Consider the following 15,571-nt stretch of genomic DNA (forward strand, 5'->3'; position numbering starts at 1 on the left):
AAAGTGCAACATTATGAAATAGTGTTGTCCCTGAAGGTCAGTTTGTTTATCTAGTTATTCAGCCATGAAAACCTTTGTTTAGGCACCAACAAAGTCAATCAAGATCTTTCTCTTCTGATTAAAATGTCTTCCCCAAAACTACATATAGTGCCTTTAAAGTGGGCAATATTATTGTCCTATCAATTCTTATTATTGCTGTGCTAACATTGTTATTGCAGCTTACCAACATCATTAGAAACATTGTGATTCTTTATAATATGCATCATCAAATTAAAAATTAACCACAATTAAATAGTTCTCAGATATGATAGGTATCCTGTTTGTACTCATCATGAAATCCAAGTTTAACACCAACAAGGAACAATAACGTTTTTGAAATCCACATTTTAACTGCCTTTTGCTCTACACACAACTATGAACTGGTGAAGGGAATTAGACAGAGCAAGCTGTTAACCATATTCTAGCCTGATTTGCAGTTAAGTTGTCACACCAGCTTTTGCCAAACCAACATTTAAGACAGGTCCCTGAGAACAGTAACAGTCAAAAAGGTTTTTCTAAAAAACTGTTAACAATCTGCACTCGCACCCTGAACAAAGCATTATGTTAGCAAAATAATTATAGCAGGCAACTGATTAGAGAACTGTTTTATTGATGAGTTGCTCAAGGCAAATGATAACATTCTGCTAGAAGCAGAAGGAACGATTGTAGGAACGCCGAAACCAAAATGTGTTTCGTTTTTTTTGTTTTTATATCAACAGCACTTTCTCCAACAAACTAACAGCTCAAAAACAAAACAAAAAAACCCCTCATGTTCAAATCATCTTACAGTTAAATCAGGGCCATGAGAGATTTATTTAAATATAAAAGCAGGTAATCGATTTAAATAACATTATAATTGCTTCAGTGTTTGATAATGGATCACATTTCCAACATTTTAAGTACTGTATGTGCCCAGAACTGTTTGCCTGGGCTGGATGCAGTACAAGAATCTTACATTCTGTAGTGTTACCTTTGAGTTTGTTATGATAATCAAGTTATTATTTTTTTTTAAATCACTTAAACAATTTCATCTTAACAAAAGCACTAAACAATCACAATAACCAGGGGTGTCATTTCAGGACTAAATAAATTAGATAGGCTAACATTTAAAAGCAGTCATGCAATTGTAGCAATACACATTTCACATTGCATCAAAGTGCCCCATAACAAATCAAGAACTACAACAATCAAACTAGTAAAATCACAGTTTCGAAGCACAATCAATAAATAAGTATGCAGCAACAACACAAAACAGGTTTCTACAGTAAAATGCTTCTTTTAAATCATAGTGCAATAATTGATTTATGCATAAATAGCAGATTTCTGTTAAGTCGGTTTTAAAATTTGCCAGCAGTTCAGTCCAAAAAGAAAAAAAAGGGGGTAGCCTTAAGCCGCAGAATATAATGCAATTAAACACACACAATTAAATAATGATCTTTTCTATTTCTTAAAAGGTCTTCCGGCTCGTTTACAAACTGGCCTTTTGATATAAAAAGCAGATACTTCCCAGAGTAGAGACATCATGCTGCACTATGCTGTAGCCCCAGACACAGGCACTGTGTACTATTATGATCAGAAACATTCAGGAGCGGAGACATCAGTGTTTGTATAGTTTCCAAAGTTAGAAAAGTTGAAATGCCAAACAATCTGTCCAAAAAAAGCTTTAAAAGATGAAACAAGTTTACGATTAGCTTTAAAATCCCAAATAACACAAAGATAACCAACAAGGACAAATGGCAGATCTCTTGTAAATGCCAATGGGCAGAATTTTGTCCTTTAATAATAAAATCCTTTCTCACTTAACGATCAAATAGCTGTATAATAATTTACTTTAAGTTAAATGTTGAGTGTTCCTAAGCTAGTAAGAGCTCATACCCCAGCAGATTCAGCATCGTAACACTGAGGCCTTGATGTGAAACCAGACACTAGAATATAGGCAGATAATGTTCAGAGGTATATGTGGCAGAGAGGTTAGAGAGAGAGAGAAAGCGAGGCAGGCTGACATCACAGCAAAACAAAACGAAGCAGCTTTTTGTGGATAACCCTGAACTGCTGCTTTGGTAGTAGCACTGTTAATGGAAATAGGCCCATCTCTGAGACAGACACGAGTGTAGACGCAACATTTAGCATTTCCCCAGACACAGACAAACAAGCCTGTGCACTTTACACTGAATCAAGTCATTGTCACACTGCTGACTTCTTGACAAAACTACTGTGGCCTCCAGTAGCCTTCACAATCATAAATAACCATATTCATGCACTAAATTCTAGTTGAAATGAGCTTCTTTGTTGTAGCTACCCGTCTTTGTGCTAGGGAAATGGTCCAGTAGCAAAAAGTTTTAAGCAGCAGTCATGTATGAGGTTTACAGTAATACAGCTACAGTAGCAGAGTTAGTAAATATCTGTGATAATAAAAGAACATCTTTCACAAACAGTACACATACACAATAACATACAGTTCCCAAGCATATCAGTGCACATTTTAAAACATGCTGCACAGCTGCATTCCAACTACACTCAATACAATGTTCTGACTAGCTTGCACAAATGAAGCGGGGAAACTATGAGGACACAACATGGCTTTCTTAATCTCTTCAACAAAAACTCATAATGACAATGTAGCCACAACAGCAGTTTGTACTGTACAATCTCCCTGTGTGTAGAGGTGTCTACCCATAGCAATGAGTTTTTAATCTGTTATAATGGCTCTAAGTCACTTCAGTAGCCTGGGTAAAATACCCAGAGAGAGATAGAAAGCTGCAAATGACAATCATCAATGCTCCATTAATAAGGAGCTTTAAGAATTGAATCAAACCTGAATAACCTAATAACCTAACAGCTAGGAAACATGAGAGTCACACTTTATTTCTTAGTTCTAAGAGGTCCACAACTGCATTTCTCACCCTCAATCCTGGGCAATCCGGTTGACAATCAAATGTCACTTTACTACATGAAGGTGAAGATAACAATAATATGAAAACAATCCTGAATTAATTCCTGAACCTCTAAAAGGATCATTTCTGGTGTCATTTCATTCTGTTATGACAAATAGATCACCTAAGACCATAACTAACAATTGATTTATCCTTAAAAGTATAGTCTTTAGTTGCAGACTGATACCAGTGTTTTTAAAACGCTACTGCTACCAAAAAATACTGTGTATACTCTATAATCTGATACAGGCAAGTGAAGCGGGGACATGACAGAAAAAGATCCACCCAAAAGGAAGTGAACCAAAGCAAAAAAGTTTCAGCCATGCCAGATGAAATGATCTTGCATTTTTATGAAAGGTGAAAGTTTAAGACAAAAAACAGCATTCCTTAAAACATTTTGTACAGTGTCACTGCAGTGCCACTTTTCCATCAGATGAAGTATTATATAAATGAGGCCACTGATGATTTGAATATAGCAGGTTTTGGCAACACAGACAATACATTCTAGTAGGATAAAACTAATTCTTTAGGTTTTGGTCTTTTCATTTGTTGATTCAAGTCAACAGATAATATTACGCAAGGCATATCCTTTAAGATCTTTTAGCATTACTGATAAAAAACAGAATCTATAAAGTGTTTTTTTAGTGTATCAGCCCCGGTGAAAAAAAGCTGCAATGAGCACCACTGCTTCTGGAAAAATGCTGAACCTTGTAGCTGCTTTGATCAAAGCCCAGGACTAAGCTTGAGAAATACAGCTTGAAGTATGACCATCACATTACAGACATAGTTGAAAGACCTGAATATCGATATCCATATATTTTATAAAGGCATGTGTTGTGTTTTAACAAGTGTCTCCAGAAAACATTTATCTTGTTCGAAGTGATGAGTTCAAGTGTTGAGGAGTTCTGGAGGCGTTTCGTGGTCTAGAACCTCTTTACGTCAGCAGCTGAGGAAAGAGTCCCTGAGTTGGTGGTACTGGTAATGGTACCAGAACTGGATGAGTTGGAATTGGATGAACAAAAGTTGGCAGATTTCTTCTTGGGCGGGTTCTTCAGTGTACCGGTACGCTCCTTGACTTTGTATTCCAGTGTGCTATGGGGCACCCCATAAACCCCCTGGGCCTTGGACACACTCATACGACCTCCCATCACCATGGTGATAGCCTCTTCTAGCAGGTCATGGTCGTACTGGCGGTATCTCCCGCGTTTCTTCCTCGGTTGCTTGTCTTTATCCCGGCCACTCGCCCCCTCTTCTGAATCATCCAGTGATGAACCTCGTGGTCCCAGGCGAAGAGGTGACTGGTTGGCAATGCCTGGACCGCCTTGTGGTAAGAAAGGAGGTCTGAGTTTGAAGAGAGACGAAGGTTTAGCACTAGCGGTTGATGAACTGGCAGTGCCTTCTGTTGTTGAGGTTCGATGGTGTAGGTTTTCAGCCATGCTGCAATTCTCAGCTTTGATCGACCTGTTATGGTCAGACATGGAACGGACCTGAGGAATACGCAGAGGTGTGGGTGACTCCAGACTGGGGGTGGGGCTTGGTGAAGGCTGGAGAGCATCCCTGAGCTGGGGAAAGGAGTGTGGGAGGGTTTTCTGTAGACCGCTCGGCTGATAAAAGCTAAGACAGGATGAAGGGAAACTCAAGTCTCCATTTTCCTCTGCAGCTCCTCCGATTTCTGCTCGCTCTGCCCACGCCGCCACCTTCTGCAGAACAAGGCGCGCCTCACCACCCAGCATTGACGACATCACGTTGTATGATGTCACTTCATCCCTGAAATCTCTGCTTCCTGGTGTGCGTTGATGTGGCATCCCCAGCCTCCCCTCAGCCCAGCCATCCCGCGCTTGCCTCAGAATGTGAAGAGGTATTCCATAAAGCAACGCAGCCCGCTGTTCCTGCAGCCTCCCTGAACGTATATCCTTCAAGGCCTTGGACAGCAACCCCTCAGACAGCTCCAAGCTCCTCTCAATGTACTCCTCCTTCTGCCTGCGCTGCCTCCTAGGGATGGGAGGACCAAACAGCAGGGTCAGGATGGAGGTGATGGAGGGGGTTTGATTTTGGCATAGGGGACAGGGGGGTTGCAGAGCGAGGGGTCCACTCCTTTATGCCTTGTGTTGGTAACATCACTGCGACTGTTATGTTTCATGTCTGTCTGTTCTCAGTCTGCGCCCTCACACACACACATATTCTGTGTGTGTGGCAAAGCCTCTTCACGTCCAGGTGGGACAGTCTGTGAATGGCTGGGGTTACTTTGGCATGCCCACACAACCCCTGTAGTTTTGAGATATCCTTCAGTGACAGTCCTACATGCTTGAAGGTTGAAATAATCAAACTCATAACTGGATCAGTAAAAAAGGAGGTAAAATCACTGTGAGGCACTGCAATATTCTCCTCAATGTACAATGTTGAGCTGTTGGCAAATGTTATAATAGGGTTATAATTGCTGTGACGTTACCGCTCAAGAGATAAAAGAGTCAACCCCATAGAATCAAATCAAACACAAGCTATCTCTTCATAATAACTACCAATGACATGACCCAAAGGACTGCCAAACAAAGGAGTGTGCATCATTCAGGTAGCAGAAGTGTTAAATCAAGCAGTGCTGGTGAAAATGACAGCAACACAACACAGTATTGATGCTAACCTTCCAATTGAAGCCATGAAGGAAATGCAGTAGACAATACTGAAATGGGAATTTCCTCACATGCAAATAGTTTCAGTCATAGTGGGTTTGGACAAAAATGCCCTGGTCAAAAAAGTGTTACCATCTTTAAGAACCCCCCCCCCAACCAATAGCAATGACAGCAATGTCATTGTGCATTTTGTCGCAAGGCTGAATACCAGTAAAATGTATAGACAGAGGAAATCCAAGACCAAAAAAAGACTCTTACCCTGAGGCTTTGTGATTAGATGAGGATGTTGATGAAATTGCTGAGCAGGCAGAGTTCCTGTTAGAGAGGTCGAGCACGCCGTCTGTCACATGAAGAATTTATTTAAACTGGTTAGGGACGGAGTTACAGTACTTGGGTAAAACTCAGAAAGTTCAAAAGTTATTTATCAGCACTGTATTCACAATATACTCAATGCCTTCCCCACCTGGATCGCTTTCACCCCCCTTCTCCTCCTGGGTTCGGCTCATTGTGAGATCCAGAGGGGCATCTGATGTGTCTGACAGAGGTGATGAGGTCATTGTTGTAACACCATTTGTATTGGTGTGGAGCAGGCACTTGGATGCGTACTCCAAGGCAAACTGATGTATCATCTTCTTCATCAGCTCCTGGGCAACCAGAGGGATGTTGGAATCACAGCCTGGGGGCACATCTGATGAAGAAGTCACAGATAGGAGTCAAAACTAGAGGATATAACTCTGAATTTTGTGGTGTTTGGTCCTTGTGGAAAGGATATCTTGCAATAAATACATCAGCGGGAGAGCAGTGCTTGTCCAAGAAACCATATTTAGGCTTTATCGGGTAGTGAGTAGTATAGTATATAGTAGTATATTTACCTCTAATACCTGATTGTTGTTGTTCAGGCAGTATGAGGATTTGTAATGTCAGATCCTATAAATGTGTCTACTGGCAGAACATGGACAATGATGTTATTCAATGACCATGACTGTTTATGGCACCATTGTCTGGTTATTTCCCACAATTTCCAAAGTGGTTTCCAGAAATTATAACCATTATTATGAACTCACACTGTCAAAACCGCCTCCTCCTACATCTTAGACTGTGGCTGAGCTGAAAATACTGAACTTAGCACCGAACTGAACCAAGATGAGTCATTTCCTTATAAATCGACCCTGGAAGCAGTTCAATGGTAATCACAATGAATTTTCTCTGGAACCTTTGGGATGACTTCAAGGACCCCTTGAAGAGCCCCAACCACATTTTTGGTAGTGCTGACCACTAAATCACATTTTTATAGTAATGAACATGTGCAGTAAACACGTTGCAAAAGACTGCCTGAAACACCATGAAGGAGAAAGATAATTTCATTTCTATGCCCAGGCATTCACTACTCACCATACGAACACTTGAACAGCTGATATGAGCACTTCTGTAGTTGATTAACACAGCTCATATTGAACAATGTTATCACACATTACAGATTTCCTCATACTGCGTAGGCCATATTTTAGGAACTCTGTGCTAGTCTATCATCAGTTACTTGCAAGAAATTATGCTTTGATAAGGATTATTCAAAGGAACAAGACACTGTGGTGTGACAAAGTAAATCAAATGTGATGTTTAAATTAAGTTACGTTCAATTCACCTCCATTGTACTAGTGTGGCAGCAGAGGCAGCATCAGGAGGAGGATATCTTGAACCACTTATAACTGGAATTATCTACAAAGGGAGGGCTATGCAAAGTGCAAAAATATTGTTACAGTTAAGACTAATTCTTCTATTTCGATGGCAACTGAGTAAACTGCAAGGTGAAAGCTGACAGCTGTGCACCTACTAGGTCTGTCAAAACTGCTCCAACATTTGAATATTCGCTCTACAATAAACACATAGGTTCGAACCATTCGAACATCTATATTCGCACATTATGTCAATAACAGGAAAACAAATTAATACAGCGAGACATAACTACCTGTATAGGTATTTTCGGGATACGGTACCTCGGTTCCAATTCTTGACAAAACTCTCTGAAGCCTGTGCCATAAACGTTACTGATCAGCCTCATGTCCTTGCATATGCACGAAGCAAGTTTCTTTGTACACGTCTCTCACCGTGCTGCAGACAAACAGCTTGTGGCGGGCGGTGAAAAATATGAGTCGAGATGTTGCTGTTTAGTTGGAGTTCCAGACATCATGGCATGCTCATTTGGGTGCAAATTTTCAAGATGTGCCCACATGTTGCTAGTGGTGGAATGGTGAGCTAACTGTAGCTTACACAGCTTGCATACAACTTTATCTCGAGGCTCTGCATTTTTGCCGTCTACAGACCAAAATCCGAAGTATTTTCAACCGAGGCCTTTTAGATTGCTTGGAGTCCAAACCGCTATCTCTGAACTTTCTGTCTTTACGTTTTTCACTCTGCCATCTGCCACGGTTTTTGTCGCGTCTCACTTTCAGCAGTAAGTGAAGTTTGCAAGTGGGACTCCTGTGACCTGTCCCTGACACGTCATGCGTCCACTCGCAAAGCAGCCATTGAAGTGTTTTTTTTCCACGGTCAAATATTAATTTTCACAATCGAATCTCCGTTTTTTTTTTTTTTTAGTATTCAAATATATTTTCAAATTTAGAATATTCCCTGACAGCCCTAGCGCCTACAGCAGGAACTTTAGCGAATCATAAGATAGTACTTTGGTGCCATATCGAACAAGGCAGAGGTACAGCTGACTCACCTTTCTTGTGAAACACAGCTTGTAGGAACCTGTGTGCTGACTGGCTGCTCTCCGAGATGGTTGGAGCCTGACAAGGAGAGTAATCAGAGGGGGAGGAGAGGGGCGACGTGGCAGCAGGTACTTGATCCTGCAAGGGAAAAATGACTTTACTGACTGCTTTTACTATGATGAATATAGTTTATGTCAAACCATTTAACATTCAAGAGCTAAGGAGATCTTAAAGTGGCCCAAATTAAAAACACTATTATTACTCACACTGAGTTTATCCAGGGGTAGTTTGCAGAATGAACACTGAGAGCAGCTGGCTTCGGGGGACCAGTCGTCCGACTCTTTGGGTTCACAGTCTGAAAGACATAATCTCACATCAATAAAGGAGGATACATCAAGGATCAAACAGCGTCTTACTTTGGTTACAATACAACAGCAGCAGTGGTTTCCAAGCTGCATCTTCTCACCAATTATTCTAAGAGAACTCTACATGCTGCTGACTTTAAATTAGTCTTAGCAGAGATTTTGCTGTATGATTTACAGCCCGTAACACTAAATGCAAAGCTGTAAGACTCACAAAAATCCTATAGGCAGTTGTCAATTTATAAACTCTAAGATCTGCTGGATGTTTTGTTTTATTTATGATATTTAAAATAACGTGGATGTTTTTCTTAATATCTCTGGTTGTAATTATACTATACAAGTGAGTTTGTTGCAAACTGAGAGCAGGTCTGCTTCATACCAATTTGGGACTTTTTCCTGATATCTATGATTAATTCAGTACTTTTAAAATTAAAAGGCAAACACATTGCTGTCACTCAAAGAGGATTTTCACACAGCAATTCATCATGGCTGCCAGGTCTCTATCACACATCATCTGATTTTGTTCCCTTCTGGCCTCATTCAGACTCCAGATGGCACTGCTGATTGCACTGAGACTGCACCAATGGCATCAAGCAAGCTGTGTGTTTTGGCTGCTGGTAGAAGCGCCAGTGACCTGTGATAGCACACTACAAGCTAATGGAGAAAGTAGAGCTATATGAGTTAAGAGTGGTGTACAGTCCTACAAGATTTACATGTTGCAGCGATGCGATACACCACAAGTTTTTATATTTATTAAAATCATTTAGCATTATCAGTACCTAGGTACTTTTCTAAAAGTATCTAAAACAAGAGGAGACAAAATCTGTTCCCCTCGTAGCTATAAGGAGTCGCAGGCAGTATTATTGTGAGAACTACCAGGGACCCCAGACAATATTTACTGCCACACAATGGGCAGCGATGTACAGCGCAACATTTTGGCCCATCTCTGCATGCATTTTTTTTTAAAATAGGCAAACTGCTGACTGGGCATTGTGTATCTTGTTTTGTAGGGTCAGTTTCATCCATCTAAATCTAGCATTTCCATGAATGCAATGCAGGCTTATATCCTTCCTTCCTCCCATGGGTTGACGCAAGTAAGCTGCCCTCTTAAACGGCAGCAAGGTTGGTGGTTCCACTGATATACTTTATAATTTATCAGCATGTTTGATATACTGCAATTTAAGATGTTACAAATTACTTTGTTTTTACACAAAAGAGAGGCACACATAGGGCAAGTGCAGGGGGTATCTTTCCAGAACTCAAAACATAAAAAAAGATGAAATTAATCTCTTTTAATTGAGTGGCTGCAAAGTGAAGTAACTGTACTTAAAAATAGCATGGTTAATATTAAATAGCTGTTAAGCAAGAGTCTTGAATGTGACACACAATAATGAGTACAACTTTCAGTGACTATCAAATACGAATCAACCCGTGGCTAAAGATTATTTGGTAGTCTAGATGTCTCAGCAATATCTACTAAACAAATCAGCAACCAGGTGTTTGGGAAAATGTAACTAGCCTTTTGACAAAAACAAACAAATTTCTAAAGATGTGTGTGAATGGAACAAATGTGTCTGAGGGCTCCAGGCAGGGTTGAGAAGTCAGAAAGGATTGGGAGACAGATTAACACCTTGTCAAGTGTCCCTCATTTCATTATTTGAGTTGAAAATAAGTATGTAATGCACAAAACAATAACCCACCATCAAATAAATTGAGGTCTCTCAGCAACATTTGGCCATAGATTCCCTCCAGAATGCTTTCGAACCCTGCAAGACAAAATAAAGAGAATTAATCCTTCCGTGCTGATATGAACGAGTTATGAATGTTAAAGCTACTTGACAAAAAGAGTAATGCATGAGTTTTTCATTTCATGGCCCTGAGCCAAACTAGACCAGTTCGACAGCAACGAAATTGCAAGTGTCAACTTAGGGCAGACGCCAAACATCTGTAACGATTAACATCTTCTCTCGATCACTTGACAAAACATACAATACATGTGATCGGTGAACAGGAATGACATTAATATATCGATGTGTTTTTTGTTTCGTGCGTTCTACGTTTGATGTCACTCCGATTATGTGTTACAAACAAGCAGAAAATACAGCTAACATCAGGTGGATTAGCCCGAGGTTACCGGCTGCTGTAATGTTAGAATGAAAAAACTGTGTTCAAAATAGCAATCGGTACGTGGAAGACAGTTACCCGAGACCACGGAGATGTATGCTTTTCTCATATTGCACTAACATTAGCTGCCCTAACGTAGCAACAATCCCCTCCCCCTAATAATATCAACAGCTAAGTTAGCATAGCTTGTTAGCATGGCATTAGCATAGCCAATATAAATGTCAATAAACACATCCAGCTAAGGTTCTAACTGTCTGTTGGCGATAAATTATGCGATACGCCTTAATGCTACATGTTCAGTATCCCTTCAGTCGTATAAAAAGACGCAAAAGACCTGGCACCGGCGAGTAGCAAGCTAGCTCTGAGAGACAAAGAAGAGGAGCCAACTGTAACGGCTAGCCAGCTGGTAAATATTAGCCTGCCAGCTTAACTTAACCGCTAAAGCTGTGGCCACCTACGGTGCCAGGCTACTAGCTAGCGAGTGGTTAGCTAACATTAGCTAGCAATCTGAGATAGCTCGGGGCAGCGATCCCTCTGCACACGGGCGAAAATCTCTCTGAAGCTCGCCGACTTTTGTCAAAATATGAACTGCACATGGATCATACCGACGCAGTGTATCAGTCTGTGTCGCCAAGAATCAAGTTCCCGCCGAAACCCTTTCCTTTCTGCCGTGCATTTGGTGCACTGCACGGTCGCCATTCTGCGTCCGACTCCTTCCCCCCTCTCTCTCCCTCTGTTTGAACGACAGGAAGCGGCTGTGGACGGTTTTACCGTCACCCTGCCATGGCTGCCGTACCCCCACCGGCCACCAGGGGGAGGGAGGCTGAAGAGAAAGGGACATGTTTTCCCTGAATTCAGTCTCACAGATCAAACTGATTCCCTGTCTTTTGCAAAGAAGCTTACAGATAGCATGTTTTCTTTGTTGTGTAGGCTACAGTCAACTGAATACAGATTTAAGTCTCTCTTATAGCTCAGTGTCATCGACCTTGTTGAGATGTGCTCCTGTTGAATACTCTCGGGAGCTAAAACCATAAACTTTAATGCTCACATATAACAGAAGCAGATTCACAGTATCTATATCTATCTCTATCTATATATATGTCATGTGCGTAGCTAGTCACATGAACATATATGCCATGAATAGCTATATATTTATTTATATATTTATGTGTCATCCCCCCATTGGCTCCTTTAATGTCTGTATTGCATATGTGATTGGCTGACGCTGTGAATACTTTTACTGTTGGCAAGTGTGTTTGACCTCAAGGAAAAACCACAGCCGCAGCGCTGCAAATTACCAGGCTCATGTTTTTTGGGGATTTTCTGCAACAGATGGACAGAATCACGGTTCAGCGAGCTGCCTCAACTTGTTTATCCTTGCTCTGTTCTCCTCCATAAACCATAAAGTTTTTGGGGGGCTTCAGATCAACCAGGCTTGGTCCGTACTTAGTGAAGAGCATGGTCACCAAGAGAACAATGAGTACTTTGCATTTGCACTGTATAGTATAGTGTTGTTTGCCGGCAGTGTTACATTTCCCACATAGTTTACTAAATAATGCACAAGGTGTATCAGATGTCATATATCCCAGTAAAGGCTTTAAATGTAGGTTAAGACAAACAGTTTGTGAAATCTTCTGGGGCAGTGATGCAGAACAAAACCTGAACTTGACAATCATCTCAGTCTGTCCACCTGAATCTGAAATACTTCACAGCAGATGCATGCACCAACATCACCACAACAAATTCCTCGTATGTGTAAAATCGTACTTGGCAATAAAGCTTTTCTGATTTCTGATTTCTGATTTAAGATACTGACAGAGGCTGACTGGACTGCCTGCTCCTCCTCAGTGCAACCACATGGGGGCAGCAGAGAACTGTGGCTTTTTCAGAAAACGACAACGAGGTGCTGTGTGCAGTAAATTGTTGGGATGAACCGAGCGTTACATGTTGAACTTGATGATACAGTCCTATCTTCAGAGCTTCGTGAATGCAGTTTCTTTGTTTGCATCCAGTCGACAGGAGCCAAGGGGGGCCCCCGAGTGATCCTCAGTTTCAGTGTGTTTCAAATCATCTGTAACATTTTTTAATAAATTGTAGATTTAATGCAGGTATTGTGCACCACCAAATCACATTACCCTCTTAAATAATTAACTTTAAGCTGGATCTTGCATTATTATATTAGTTGACAGTGTGTGTAAACAGCAGATATTACTGAATGAAGTTCTGTTCAGTTCTATCACACAAACAGACACACAGCAGCCAAACCTGGGGCCAAGTAGTCTCGGGCTCGAATTACCTAATCAGGATGTTAGGTGTACTCTTGTGTCTGCACTGCACCTGAAGAACTCTTTTGCGGATTCATGTACATGGGGCGTGGGCAGAATCCTGTATTAACAGGGGCCCCCAGCTCGTTTTTTGCCTCCCCGTAGGCCCCCGTGATGGGTTAATCTGGCCACGGAGTACATCAGAAAAGTATGAGAACCCACAGAAACGGGGGTCACGGAGAGTGTGTCGGTGACTGAGGGATGACAGATGCAGAGCCGCCCATTACGCAACATATGAAATAGAGTTATAAAGAGCTGTAGAGCAGACGGGGCAACGCGATTGGATGTTGAGCTCGGAGGAGGCAGCAAGTGTCACGGGCCCAGGTGGAATTCGTTGTCACGGTGACTTAGAGCTTGGTTGCCGTGGAGATGCTGATGAAAGGCGGGCGGTCTGGTGAACGGCACTTCTGGGGCCGGAGCGTGACCAACAGCATACAGGCCGGGCGTACCCTGGGGGACAGAGGTGATTATGTGCAGGGTCACGATGATGCTCTGTGTGTGCAAATATGCGTGTGTGTTTGAACGACGTGTGTTGAAGTGGAGTAACAATGGGGTTCTACAGCATGTATGGATGTGGTGATCGCGAAATGAGTGGCAGATTAGCACCGAGGTGGTGGTCCCTCTGCTGCAGCCCTGAGGAACCTTTAACACCTCAGCCACCAACATATCTCATTACGGCAACACCACACAGTCCAAACTGCAGTTAGGGCCCACTCAGAGGTGTGTGTGTGTGTGTGTGAGAGAGTACCACTGTGGAGAAACCCACCTGGATCTTGTTATGTAGTTCAGAAGAGGGGCACAGTAGCTCCACGTTTTAATTTCCCTCGGTTTAACTGCCTCACACAACAGCCGTAAGCAGACGGCGCGTACAAAGCTATATGGTTTTAAATTTAGCCACAAGAGGAAGAGATCACCAGATCTCATCAAGAATAAAGCACAACTTCAGAATAACCAAGGCAACATGGCGAACACGTCACCTGTCTTACCGAGTCCAACTCGTTCCTCCTCTCTACTTTTTATTTTTGTTTTTTTCACCTCTGCCCCATCATCTCTCCAGCTCCTCTCCCCGCTCCCTGAAGTGGGCAGCATGCACGACGGTTGTTAAGAGGTTTTTCAGTCGATTAAATTTACAGGTGCATTCCGCGCGAGCCCATAGGATTTTTAAGATGATTAGAACCAGTTCTCCCTATATGCCATAAAAGAAACACCTCACACATTTAATATAAACAGGATTTAGCTGGTATTAGTGGGCTTTTATTGTTCACTCTAACAATTAGAGTGGCTCGGCGTGCAGGCTCGGTATGAACTCGCTCTCCTCGCCCCGTGCGCCCTCAAACTGACTGTGACGCATGTTTCACCGTTGTTATTTACAGGTTTCTTCTCGTCCCAAATTCAAGACATCTTGCTGAGTTCGCTATGTTGTAAGCCAGGGGGGTAGAAACCTCAGTCTTTTTGCACACATATGCATGTGGCGTCCCCCCCCCCCACCACCAAAAAAGTCTCAGAAAAATTTCATTTAATGGCCCTGTGCTGTGCACAAACCAGTGGGGATCATGTTTAATTAGAGGGGGCTCGATAAATTAGAAAAACACCCCAGCAAGGCGTTGTGAATAAAAGCGAGGCCCGCAGCCCGCAAGCCTGGCTGTTTCTACGGTGCTGATTTGTGACAGTTGATGGATTGAGTATGCTATTTGTGCTAATACTTGGACCCAATATATTTAATCATTTGTACATCGAATGAATCAAAATGAGCCTTTAACTGGGGTGAAACCACAGTCGCACCAGATTGGGAGAGTCCAGGGCCTCATTGAGTTTTTGGCAGCCTCGTCCCGTATAATCTCTGACACGGCACAGACGCCCACCACACTTTGAGCGGGGCCCTTCGAATGGGATTTCCAAAAATCACTTATTTAACCCTGTTTGAGAGGCTTGGCATTGTTTTTATGAAAACACATGAAGGGGAGAGGAATATGAACGCAAAGAAAATAAATATGGAAATGATTACCTGGGTGTTTTTTTTTGAGCTTGTGCGCCCGAGTGTCTGCGCATGTACAGCATACATACATGAGTGTGTGAGGTTAGAGTCCTGGGGATCGGTGTTATGGTTGGACCGTGGCCATTGTGATTACTACAGAGGTGCAGTATTCTCGTCCCTGAAGAATCCAGCGCGAACCCTCACTTCAGCTTCCCATGTCCAAACACACGGCTGCACTCGCTGTTGTGCAAGCGAATGCGCAAAGACATCTGTTTGGAATTCCTGGCCTTCAGTGAGAGATGATGGTCGCTGTACGACATGGTGATGTTTATTTGTGATGGAGCCCTTCGCAACATTCCTATCTAAAGCTCTGCTAACACGCGCCGGCTCCCTCAACAGATACATCCACACTTTACAAGCTGATGCAAAAATGGAGGAATGGATGGGGAAGGTAGATATTAAAGGAGGAAGGAAGG

The 15,571-nt window shown here is 42.2% G+C and overlaps 1 protein-coding gene across 5 annotated transcripts in view; it reads right to left on the reverse strand.

Annotated features, from left to right (window-relative positions):
- Positions 1–15,571, reverse strand: part of lcorl (ligand dependent nuclear receptor corepressor-like) — a 28,392-nt gene that overhangs the window by 7,833 nt on the left and 4,988 nt on the right. For 2 of the 5 annotated variants that reach the window (XM_037116590.1, XM_037116581.1), the window contains exons 3-7: positions 10,373–10,438; positions 8,577–8,665; positions 8,322–8,448; positions 6,063–6,287; positions 5,858–5,939 (exon numbers count right to left, since the gene is read on the reverse strand). In XM_037116590.1, coding sequence (XP_036972485.1) covers positions 5,858–5,939; positions 6,063–6,287; positions 8,322–8,448; positions 8,577–8,665; positions 10,373–10,403 — 554 coding nt within the window. In that variant the 5' untranslated portion in view covers positions 10,404–10,438. Of the gene's footprint in view, positions 1–629; positions 4,965–5,857; positions 5,940–6,062; positions 6,288–8,321; positions 8,449–8,576; positions 8,666–10,372; positions 10,439–11,130; positions 11,217–11,401; positions 11,642–15,571 lie in introns of those variants that run through there. The other 3 variants (XM_037116610.1, XM_037116571.1, XM_037116601.1) reach the window with 3 other exon arrangements.

This window comes from Acanthopagrus latus, chromosome 1, assembly GCF_904848185.1.
Source record: "Acanthopagrus latus isolate v.2019 chromosome 1, fAcaLat1.1, whole genome shotgun sequence".
Taxonomy (NCBI): Eukaryota; Metazoa; Chordata; class Actinopteri; order Spariformes; family Sparidae; genus Acanthopagrus; species Acanthopagrus latus.